Consider the following 12028-nt stretch of genomic DNA (forward strand, 5'->3'; position numbering starts at 1 on the left):
GCGCTTTGCTGCAGTGATGCCGCGCCACAGAGCTGTGTCCAAGCGTTGTATAACTGACAACACGGGTATCTGAACCAGAGGGGCGTCGTCCCACCATCAAAAACAGAGGTCTGGTCTTTTATTTTCATTCGGCTTGTTCTGTGACAGAGATGTGGCACTGGAGAGTATGCCACTAGGGAAGTATTAAGAAGCATGACTTTATTAAATTAAGTGATTTGGAGGCACTTTGACCTTGCGAAAAACCTTCAGTGTGGTGTAAAAATAAAATAAAATGCAGACTACAAAGGCTTGAAAACAATGCTCGAGGATACAAAACAACAGCATGGCCCGACGACAATACTTGTGAAAAAGTGCCTATGTGGCGAAAACTAATAAAGAAATGAAGGAATGGATTATTCGGATTAAAAGTCTGCTTTTGGAATAGAGCCGTTTATCAAAGGCAGTGCTCACACTGGCTTATTATTATTATTATTATTATTATTATTATTATTATTATTATTATTATAGTTTCTGACAGTTTTTAGTCTACACGCTATAAAAACCAGCATTTCACTGAGGCGAAAGCTGTTGCTGTCTCTTGGCCGCCAGGGGGGGCTGTGGAGTTGAAGAAGGACTCGCGCTTCGATACCGTTGCTATGCTGCGGTTGCTATGTTTGTAAAATTCATTGTACTAATGCAGTACAGTGTTTTGCAAACAGAAAATGTCCGGGGTTACTCATCTCATGTCACAGGTGAAGCCTCGATCAGGTGGAGTTTCCCACAGCCGTAATTCTGGAATGGATGCTTTCATTCAGAAAAAAATATATAAGAAACTGAAAAGTTTTTTTTTAACCATAGCAATAGTGACCTAATTAAAGTGTGGTGCTTTTTTAAAACAGAGGAAAAGATAAATGTACGTCATACCGCACACATAAAATTGTCTCAATCCAGAAACACTACAGCAGCGCAACCAATCGTTATGCAAAGTTATAACTCATAAGCTCTTCTCTCCTGTACCTGGATTCTGTCGTTGTCTTCCCGTACATTACAAAAAAAACAGTTAACTACTTTTGCAAAGATTTGTTTTTCCTGCAGTGTTAACGGCTATGCATGCATTAGATCGCAATGTCGGGATTTTCATGAACACATTCTGAGTTTTTTGGGGAAGAGTACATCTTCAAGGGGTTTCAGGCTGTTAAGAGGGTTTCTCCATGAGGAAAGTCCAGGTTTTTCTTTGCTTGGTAACTTATTGTTTGAAGCACGAGCATGATCAGAAGATTTTTATTTACAAATTCCCATCTCCGCTACAAAACAACAGAATACCAAGAGAATTTTTTCAAATGTTTTCTGCCGTCTGGTGCTTTTCTTTTCTCAAGAAACAAAATTCCTGTGTGGGAAAAGTCTTTGTCAGACATGTCTAGCACTTTATATTTAAAAAGCACCGTGCAATGTTCAATTTCCCACATGCAAAATAATTGAATCGTACCTCGAAGGTTAATAAAAAAAACACACACTCTTAAAACCGTACCCAACAATAAAATAGCTGGGGTATAGCCTTCCAATACTATCAATAACACATGTCCTCAAACAGAGTACTGTATAAGAGTATATATATATTATTTAAATTTTCAAATTAATATTTAGGGGCAACCCCACCTATTGGCTGAAGTCCCCCAGCCTGTGCAGGAGTAAAACGCCCTCGGCTCGAACCGTGGGTTATTTCCCCCAGAAAAAAACCCAACCCTCCCAGGCGCTGTTGTCCGATATTCAGTGGGACTCTGAACTCGAGTGGAAGTGAATCTTTCCCAAACGAACCTCCTAAATTGAGTTCCCATTTCCATCACGTATTTTCTCTCTTTCTCAAATGCTCCCCGTTTCTATCTGAACATGGAAACCCGTGCCGGCACCCAGATCCCCTTTATTTTATTTGGCCGATACCGTCCATATCTACACAGACGGGGTGCACAGTGCCGAATGTAAAATACTGTAGCTTCACCGTGAAAATAGTCGTGTGCGGGTTTAAAAGAACAGCGCTCACCTGCAACGTACTTACAATACAATGCAGGTTTTGTTTTTTTGGGGGGGGGAGCTCAGCATTTGTAAAACTCCTTTTCAAAAAGACTTTTGTTTTCTCTGGCTTACAGAACACTTCCCTGCTTCAGGGTTCATCATGGTCCAGGACCCTGTTTTTATTTAACATTTTAAGTTCTGACTGCAACGACTTCCCAAGCTACAGTAACATAAAACGGCTGGATTTGTTTTTAAAAAAATATACATATAGCTGTTGTTAAAGCAATGCAAAGCAATTCGGAAATTATTTGTGAATCCCTAAATGTCCCATCTCGCGTACTTATTCGGAAGCCTGCCTGGAGATCGATGTCGTACAATATCGTGCAAACCAAACGTGATTTTAAAGAAACTTAAAACTCTCTCATGCGTGGGGAAGGGTTAAAAACTACCGACCCCTTCTCTACAAATAACATTTTAGAAGCCCTCACGACTCCGCAGCGCGGGAACTTATAGTGTAAAATCGAGGTTATATTGATAGGAAACTACAAATTTTCATTCTTACTAAACGGACTGATCTGGGGGGGAATTTTCCCCATAAAAAACCCTTGTTGAGTTTCCCCAGCTGCTAACAATGTTCTCACAAGGCTGCCTCGCCAGTCACTGGAAATCCCCGGCTGCCTGTTGCTCCGCCCTTGCTCGCCTGGCTTATATTGGACGGGCTCTGCGCCGACACTCATTTTGAGCTCAGAGCTAGAGAGAGGACTGTCGGAGGCGCGACTCAAGATCAAAATGGAAGCTATTAATGGTAACCAGGGATATTACAACATGGAGGATCGGGATCTGAAGCATGGGAAACATTTGCAATGCCAGGACGAGAGGCTAGACAGCGGGTTGGATTCTTTGAAAGAGGAGGAATATCAAGAAATCCTGCAGGACATGGAAAACCTGAGGGTGAATCCCACGGAGGCCAACCGGAATGACTTCCACAACGACCCGTGGAAACTGCAGAGGACGGAGGACGGAGACACGTAAGTTGAATTTGTTGACCGCGGAGGACCCGCGCGTTACGAAATAACGAGGAAAGAAGGGCGCTTAGTACGAGTGCATGAGCTGGGGTTTGATCGAAAACGGCGTGGCTTGTAACAAGCATATGCCGTGCTTTTACAGAAGAATCAAGAAGTGTTCAGATAGAAACGACACCATAAGCGGGGGGGGGGTTCGTACTCGGAAACAAAATGACCATCGCGCACCAGAGCACGCAGGTCTGCAGGGAGTCGGGCGGCACAGACAAAAAGGGTGCATGCGAGAAACTTTTTTTTTTTTTAAAGAGTTCAAAAAAACCTTCGGTCTTTGAGGCGAGAAGGCGCTGGGCGTTAGTCGGAGGGGTTGACGTAAACAGCGGGGCTCGGAGTCCTCTGCGCCTCGCAGGGGCGGCGGCGGAAAGTCCCTGGCGCGGCGCCAGCGGCGGGGCGCTCATGTGTCAGGACCTCGCTAGTGGAAATTACCACCGAAAACCCAGGCTTGCGCAACACGCAAGTGCTGCTTCAAGCACTTCCCTCCCTCCCCCCCCCCCCCCATCGGCCTCCTTTCCAGTCCCTCCAGAAACCGTGTAACTGAATGGATTCTCATCTTCTTTTCCTCCAGGTTGCTCCACCTGGCTGTTATTCACGAGGCCGCGGACTGCGCCCTGCAGATTATCGAGCGCTGCCGCGGTGACCCGTTCCTCAACGTCCAGAACAACCAGAGACAGGTAATTTCCAGCAGAAGGGATGTTTTTGTCTAGTTCCCTTTAGTGGGGAGGAATTGTTAATGGGGGTTTTTTTTTTCCTTCAGATTTTAATGTGCAGTGAAGACGTTGATGAGCATGGATTGACATTCCTCTTCCTTTCTCTTATCCAAATAGACGGCTCTCCACCTGGCCGTGATAATGGAGCAGCCCCAGGTTGTGGAGAGGCTGCTGACCGCTGGCTGCGACCCCAGGCTGACGGATGACTGTGGAAACACGGCCCTGCACATCGCCTGTAAGAAGGGCTCTCTGCACTGCTTCAGCGTGCTGACCCAGGGCAGCACACAGCACCTGCCCTACATCTTCAACACCACCAACTACAACGGTAGGTAACCGTTGGCATTCGTCGTGCAGTGATGCCCTTTATTAATGTTATTAATGTTAACTCGGAGTCAGCTGGCTTTGGTAAAAATAAAGACTCTGAGCTGGAAATCGCCAACATTGACGCCAGAAACAGAAGGCCTGGTGCCGATGTTGAATATCTGGAAAGATCGGAGGATCAGCCCCACTACCACGCTGAACCATGGTGGCCTGTCACTGACCAGCTTGCTCTTCCTTCTCCTTTTCCAGGACATTACTGCCTCCACTTGGCCTCCATCCACGGCTATCTTTCGCTGGTGGAGAACCTCATTCAGCTGGGTGCCGATATCAATGTGCAGGTAGGTTTGTGCTCTGCCTTGTTGGGCAATTCCTCGGGGTTCGAAGGGGCATATCGTGAGAGGCTGGGTGGTACACTTGAGCATCTTTTCTGGAACACGTCTTCCAGTCCACCATTAGAGCCTTGAGTTTTAGCGGGGACTTTGCTGTGAGATTGTGCTTCCGCTGGCTCTGGAGAGCGTGTGGCCTGTCTGACGTGAGCTCGCCCTGTCCTCGCAGGAGCAGTGCAACGGCCGGACCGCCCTGCACCTGGCTGTGGACCTGCAGAACCTGCCCCTGGTGCAGCTCCTCGTCGCCAAGGGGGCCGACGTCAACAGCCTCACCTACGGGGGCCACACGCCGTACCACCTGACCTACGGCCGGCAGAACGCGGAGATCCAGCGACACCTGTACGCCCTGACCGCGCAGGACCTGCGGGAGCTCCCGGAGAGCGAGGCGGAGGAGAGCGACGACGAGCCTCTGTACGAGGAAGATGACGTAAGTGTCCGCGCTGTCCCAGTCCTTGGCTGAACCGGGTGGGGGTGGGGTGTTGACGCATGAGGCACTCGACTGAAGCAGGAGCAGGAATTAACGTGACACTAGTTGTCATCAGCTCTGATTGGATGTGTCGAGAGCCGTGGGTGGTCACTGGTTTCCTTTCAGGAAGCTAGACGTGGCGGTTCTCTTACCTCTGCAGAAAAGTGTGTGTGGGAGGGGGTTCTTGACTCCTGCGGGCCCCAGAGCCTAACCTGCTCCTTTGCTTTCCCCTCCAGATGTACGACGACATTCAGCTGGTGCGGCAGTAGTGCTCGGGCCCGGGAGCCTCGCGCTCTGCTGGAGGAGCAGAGGAGAACACAGCCGCTGGCAGGTCCCAGAGCCTGCCCTGGCCGGCAGCCAGTGCCAGCAGGAGCACTGGCCAGACTCCGTGTCGCCGGGCCGAGGGCGTGGGAAGTGTTTGTGGAGAGGAAGGGCGGGGCACAGGGGAGCTGGACAGACAGGCTTTGGAACTGATCAACACTGTGAGCCCAGGGAGGATTGCACTGGGACCCAGACAACCAGTTCACTGCACACAGAACCTGTACTGGACCTGAATTTCCAAAGGACTCTGACTCGGTCTTCACAACCCGGAATTTCTGCAAGCTGTACACCTTGGAGTGTAAATATGTAAATGATGTACTATACAGAGAAATCTATTTTTTTTGAATGAACTCTTTTCAAATAAGTTTCTTGAAGTAAATGAAATGTTATTATACATGAACACTATCGAGTGTGTGAGTATCTTGTATGTTTTAAGTACTAACTGAGGAGCCATACCTGTATACATACTGTAAGCAAGAATAAAAAGAGAACCATGACCTCTGTGAATTTGTCTTGAATTCTGGGATGTGAACAGGAAATGTGATAGTGGTGCTAAATGGGGGGGGGATGAGCTTTTTAGAGATTTGAGAGGAGTAGCTCAGAATTTGAGGGTCGCAAGCGCTTCCACTTGGAGGTTGATAACGACATTGGGAGTCCTGGGATTCCAGCCTGCAACCCCGGTTTATAGTCGGCTACTCTGAGGTGTTAATTCCACTGTTCAACAGCACAGTGTTGCCCTCGAGATGAAGTTAAGACAGTGCAAAGTACAGAACACCCCAAAATATCTTTTTTTAATATAAAAAATGGAGTGCTAAAATATCTTTGTATAGTCCTAGGTGCTACGCAACATTCTTAGACTTGCGCCAAATTGATTTCACCATGGCTGTCATTCATACTGTGGTGAGGGGGCTTGTAACTGGAAGTTGATGGGCTCAAGCACCAGAGAAGATGCTGCTTCATCCACTCTTGAGCAAGACACTTCACTTGAATTGTTCAAGACAAACGCCCAGCCTTATAAATACAAATATTTGCTTTGGATCAAGACATGAGCCTGATCAATCAGTAGTACTGTGTACACACTCGTCAGCCACGTCTTGGGGCACGGTCTGGACAATTATCTGGGAAGAGGATCGGATTGTCCCTGTGCATGCTGTACGTGCCCTTTTCCTTGTCTGATCAGCAGGCTGGAATTTCCAGAATGGGTGGGAACTTCCAACAGGCAAAGGGATTGTAAACCCCCACCCGAATAAAGGCAGGCTGCTTTTATTTCAACTTTTCAACTTTCCTATATCCCACGTCTTCATTCACTTAGGATATTTCCCCTGGGAATTAGTCAGGAGAGGGGTTTCAAAGTGCAGCTCTGGGAAATGCGAATTGGCCACGAAGGATGTTGAAAGAATTTCAAGAAAGACCGTCCACATTCTGAACAAGGATTGACTCACTGGGCATTTCCAAATGATGCACTACAACTACCCCAATGCACTACACTGAAAATAAACAACATTCCTTAACACAGAGAAGTTAGATTAGTTAGTGAGTTACACTAAAGGAAAATGAAAGAGGTATTTTTGTTCAGTATTTTCTAAATAATCTTTTCCTAATACCTGCAAACAAAACAAACAAGTCTGATTTGTACCACTGTGTCTTTCCAGGCAGCTTTTCAGAAACAAAGCAATCCACACTTTTTTCTTCTGAAAGCAGAATTCAAGTATTTTTGGAAATTGGCGTGGTTGTCATACTCCAGTGATTATCTCCACTATAACAGACGTTTCCTACGTCTGAATGTTTAAGCAGAGCCAACTCTGGTAAAGTTTTCTTTTTTTTTCTTTGTTCCCGTGCTCGGGGGAACATGCTGTTCTACAGGACATTAGTGAAGCCATTAATTTTTTTTGCTCGGCACTATCAGGTATGTGTTGCGCAAAGCCTCACTCGTTCTTTGGTCAAGGGAGAGAGTTCCCTTCATGTGGTCAGAGAGGGAGCAGAAAGGCCAGGGGTCATGAAGGAGAGGGCTGAGGCTTCGTTCACACCTACTCTCTTCAATGTGGCTTTAAATGTTATAAATACCCAGTGAATAGAAGCAAACATCCTCCCACACATGAGGAAAACCGCCAACGTAGGATGGCCGAATGCTTGTGTCCCCCGCCCCCCCCACACACAAACAGACTGCCAGTGCTGGGGGGTACTGAAAGAAGATGGCTTGTTGGTTTGTGAGTGGGGTGGGGTGTCAATGTGTGTGTGTGTGCTTGGTGCAAAAGATCAAGCAGAGGGTAACCCCATCCCTGCATTTTCCAACCACTTCATCCAATAATTCCACACTGGGAAATTTTCTTCTTCCTCCAAAAGGCCGATGGATGAGTAAGGGGGACATCGGGCAGGAGGAGGAGAACGTGGTGTCCATGGAATCGGAAGTCTCGGCGATGAATTCCGAGGGCAGGTTTGTAAAAGAATGGAGAGGTTAAGGAAGGAATGACCGAGTCACAGAATGCTAGGGGAAGGTGTAGAACTACAGGAGTTAAAGGAGAAGTTTCACTGTGAAAGGCCACAGACACAAAGGGCAGCGCGACCATGGCCTGGATTGTCAAAATCAACCCTTGAGCTCTGGTCTTCGCTGCCCTGACGTGCTGCTTGTCTTCTGTCTGTAGCACCAGTGGTAATGGCAGGAGCTTTCTGGAAGAGGTGCAATCAATATTTAAATGAGCTGGACAACCACGAGGCCTCTGGGTATCCGTGTTACTGGCTGGACGTTTGCTGGTGATGCATCAGCAGATGGTGCCTGGTGTGGATGGGTGGCATGAGGTGATGGTGGCTGTGGACAGTTAGGAGGATGTGGAGCAAAAGGCTGTGGAGATCAGGTGGTCAGTGGTATGAGATGATGGTGGATGTGGACGATGTGGAGTAGAAGGCTTTAGAGATCAGGTGGACTGCATTATGAGATGATAGGTGGGTCAGGAAAAATGTTTGCAGTTGAAGGTTTACCCTGAGAACATTCCAGGATCATCCAGAGGCTTCATTTGCCCACACACCCAAAGACTGTTCCCCAGCACAAATGTGTTTTTTCTGTGTTACATCTACTTTTCCTTGTTCCTTTGTTTTTTCCCTACTATCTGTTTTTTACATGCTCCAGCGGGGCCCTGGTTTTCCGCTGTTGGATATCTTTATCACGGAGATACTGTGTAAAATAATGCACCTCGTGTAAGTTAAGCTGGGGGGGTCCAACTGATAGGAACAAGGTTATAGTCTTCATTTTAAACACAGATTTCAACAATTCCCCTTATTGTTTCAATGGTGTAAATCGTTTGCTATTACAGTCACTGCAAAGGGCATGTTTTTGATGTGGTTTTTGTATCATTTAAATAGCAGCTCAGCTCTGTCCTGGGATTTTGGTGTTTCTCTAGTGTGCTCAAAGAGGGCTCAATGTGAGTGTCTTGTGATCACCTCCTGTTTACTGTTTAGGTAAATTCTCGTCCACAGCGTTGTCTATGAGCCTCTCACAGCAGCAGCATGCAAATGACTTAGTCATAACTCTCACCCATTCAAACAGGCAGGAACAGGAAATGCGCAAAAGCTAAATGAAAATTACAAACATCTTGAAGTGCCCCAGAAGTTCGAAGAGCCGCTTATGATTCAGTGTGATTTGAGAAATGACAACCATAGAACAGATGGAAAACCCAAGGCCAAACGAATGGCTTGGGAGGTGTATTACTCACACAGAGAACCAAATCATCTTATTGTTAACAAACTTGATGCAAAACTCTCCCTACATCTAAGCCCATCAACACAGCCTTCCAGGTAGGACCTACATATTGCTCAATTTTTATTTTCTGAGGAAGTCGGTTTATTTTCAGTTTGAAACTTTTCTTGTCATTGAGTAACACTTCACCTGTGAATGATTATGCAAGCATGTGAGTAATAAATCCTGGGACATTTCTGATACCTCTTGAAAAGAAACTGTTTGGCAAACTAATTTTGCAACTAATGCCAGCAATGTTTTTTATTAAATAGACTTTAAATATAAGAATGGGGCTTTCATGTGCTACTTTGATTATTTGTTATAAGTGCTTTCATGTAAAACATTTCAGGCAATGCACATGGAGGTTTTTGTAGTCCATGCATGGCAGCTTCTTAACCAGCATGCCAACACACGTTTTGCTATTTTATGGGCACTCTTCAGCAGTTTCTATGCTGTGTCACAGTGTCCAGTGCATATGACACAGCAGAGACAAAATGAGTAACAAATGGTTTGTGTTCTGTCACAAACGTGTAATTAAAATATACATGTGACATTGCTGGGGCATCCTGGAAAACACAGCTTATCTAACTTTCTATCAAGCAGTTCATTGATTTAAACTCATTGGATTTACTATCCAGTGGAGAAGCACAGTAATCTCATTGAAAGGGCTAGTCTTTAGAAGTCCTGAAGAACTACCAATAGCTTCTGGGAACATGAAGTCACATGCAAACCTTTCAAGGACATTCTTGGGCCTTGGGCTCATAGGAATGTCCTACACTGAAGAGCTGAAAGAGCTGGACATTGTTAGTCGTGTACACAGAGGACTTACAGTGTAAGAGAGCTTGATCCAAGCACGCAGAACCCTTAAAAGCATCCGATAAAGAACACCAAACACCCATTCCCAGAATCCGCACTGAGCCTAGAAAACAGAAGTGGAAACTTGGAGCTAGATCGTTTAAAACAGACAACAGGCGGCGCTTCTTTATACAGAGGTGTGGGTTCGTGGAACCGTTTGCTTTGGCGTCCAGGAACACAATATTCCCGTCTGCAACTTCAATTCGTTTGAATAAACATCTTTAATACTATACGTCAGACTTGCGTTCCTTTCTTCTTTTGCGTCCAATTTATTCGTAAACAGACGCGTAACATATGTACAGCTGCTGTGTTGTCTAGAGAATATTGGGAATAGGTCGTTCATTCGGTAAAGTGCCTTGATCGCAGACACGAAGCAGGAGACCGCTCCAGGTGCTTTCAGAGCACTAAAGCGCTGCAGTGATGTAGGTCATGTGACTGCGCACACGTACACTAAATAGGAAGTAGAGCGATAACTCATTCTCTTTTCCTCCAGAATAAACCCCCTGTCAGAAATCCCCTTCCTTCTGAACCTGTTACAAGCAAACGAAACAGAATCAGACTGACACCAAGCGAACGCGTCCTTGTTCTTTAAAATAATTTACCGGAAGGAAGGGAAATTTGCACACTACGGCATTTCTACTTTCTCCTGCTTTTACTCTTACTGGGATTAAGAAAATATACCCATATATAGACGTCAACAGTGTAATGAGCTGTTTGCAGAAAAAGAACTGAGTTTTAAAACAATGTCAGTTTGATTGATATTGCGGAGTTGTTTTTTTAAGCCTCAAAGATTAAATCTGGCTATTACATATCACTGTAACGATAAAAGATACTTGATACAGCAGTGTGAGCCTGGTCAGTACCTGGATGGGAGACTCCTGGGAAAGCTAAGGCTGCTGCTGGAAGGGGTGTTAGTGGGACCAGTAGGGGGCGCTCACCCTGCAGTCTGTGTGGGTCCTAATGCCCCAGTATACTGTAAAAAGGTGCTGTCCTTCAGATGAGATGCTCTGTGCTCATTAAAAATCCCAGGGTGTTTCTCAAAAAGAGTAGGGGTGTTACGCTGGTGTCCTGGCCAAATTTTCCATTGGTCTTCACCAATCATGGCCTCCTAATAATCCCCATCTCTGGACTGTCATCATCACTCTGCTCTCCTCCCCACTGACAGCTGGCGGTGGGGAGAGTACTGGTGCACTCTGGGTGCCACTGCATCATCCAGGTGGGGCTGCAGACTGGTGTTGGTGGAGGGGATCCCCATTACATGTAAAGCACTTTAGCGGAGTGTCTAGAAAAGCACTATATAAGTGTAATTATTATTGTCATTTACTCCCAAATTTTTAAACAAATTCATTTTGGCACATCTACAAACTGAATATGTAAGATACCACCTCAGGGAAATGTGCAGGAAGCTTGGTTTTGCTAATGCCAGTTATATCATGAGAACATAAGAAGCTAATGGTAGCTCATCCCTTACTCCCACAAGCCTTTGTGTAAAGAACTACCTGCTAGGTTTAAATGCTTATCCATGCAGATTTCACTTTCGGCCTCTGGTTCATGCTTTACCCATGATTCCAAAACAAGGGCTGACTTTAAAGATCTTAAATACTTGGATAAAGTCCGCTTACAGCTTTCTGTACAAGACTGAAAAGGTCTGTTCCTTCAGCCTGCCAGTGCAGGTCACTCCCTCAAGCCCACAATGTATCTGGGTTGAAACCAGAACGAAAAAACATTGCATTTTCTCTCTTCTCTTTTCAGTATGGAATAAACTTGTTCTTATGTATCTGGGTGCTCATTTCTAAACTGATTCCAGAAAAATAAATGTCATGCGTTATCCAAAATTGTACATAATTTAAATAAGGTCTCACTAGTTACTGTACTAGTTAGAACATCATACAATTTTAATATAACATCCCTTGATTTACATTCTATTATTCTAAATTTATCATCCAAACTTGTACAATTTTAACATAACATCCCTCGATTTCATTTTAAATTTATAATCCGAGAGTTTTCTTTGCCTTTTTTAAAAATAACTTCTACACATGATCTAAAAGATGTAAAGGTGCCAACATGTGCACCATCATTAATTTGAGTAACCTCTTTAAGCTCAAGATTTCCCATTTTGTATTGATAGTTTGCTTCTGCATTTGTCTACATCGAATGTCACAAGCCAGTGT

General features: G+C 45.3%; 1 protein-coding gene across 1 annotated transcript; it reads left to right on the forward strand.

Annotated features, from left to right (window-relative positions):
* The first annotated feature begins 2713 nt into the window (after positions 1–2713).
* Positions 2714–5766, forward strand: nfkbiab (nuclear factor of kappa light polypeptide gene enhancer in B-cells inhibitor, alpha b). The gene is made up of 6 exons (XM_006632277.3): positions 2714–3017; positions 3634–3739; positions 3893–4100; positions 4346–4434; positions 4652–4909; positions 5185–5766. Exons 1-6 carry the CDS (start codon positions 2779–2781, stop codon positions 5215–5217), a joined length of 933 nt encoding a protein of 310 aa, XP_006632340.2. The 5' UTR covers positions 2714–2778; the 3' UTR covers positions 5218–5766.
* Positions 5767–12028: the final 6262 nt, after the last annotated feature.

Source organism: Lepisosteus oculatus, chromosome 8, assembly GCF_040954835.1.
Source record: "Lepisosteus oculatus isolate fLepOcu1 chromosome 8, fLepOcu1.hap2, whole genome shotgun sequence".
Taxonomy (NCBI): Eukaryota; Metazoa; Chordata; class Actinopteri; order Semionotiformes; family Lepisosteidae; genus Lepisosteus; species Lepisosteus oculatus.

Coding starts and splice junctions, on each gene's coding strand:
- nfkbiab (XM_006632277.3), top strand. CDS start 2,779: ATGGAAGCTATTAATGGTAACCAGGGATATTACAACATGGAGGATCGG. Junction 4,101..4,345: donor CAACACCACCAACTACAACG/GTAGGTAACCGT, acceptor CTCCTTTTCCAG/GACATTACTGCCTCCACTTG. Junction 4,910..5,184: donor CTCTGTACGAGGAAGATGAC/GTAAGTGTCCGC, acceptor TTTCCCCTCCAG/ATGTACGACGACATTCAGCT.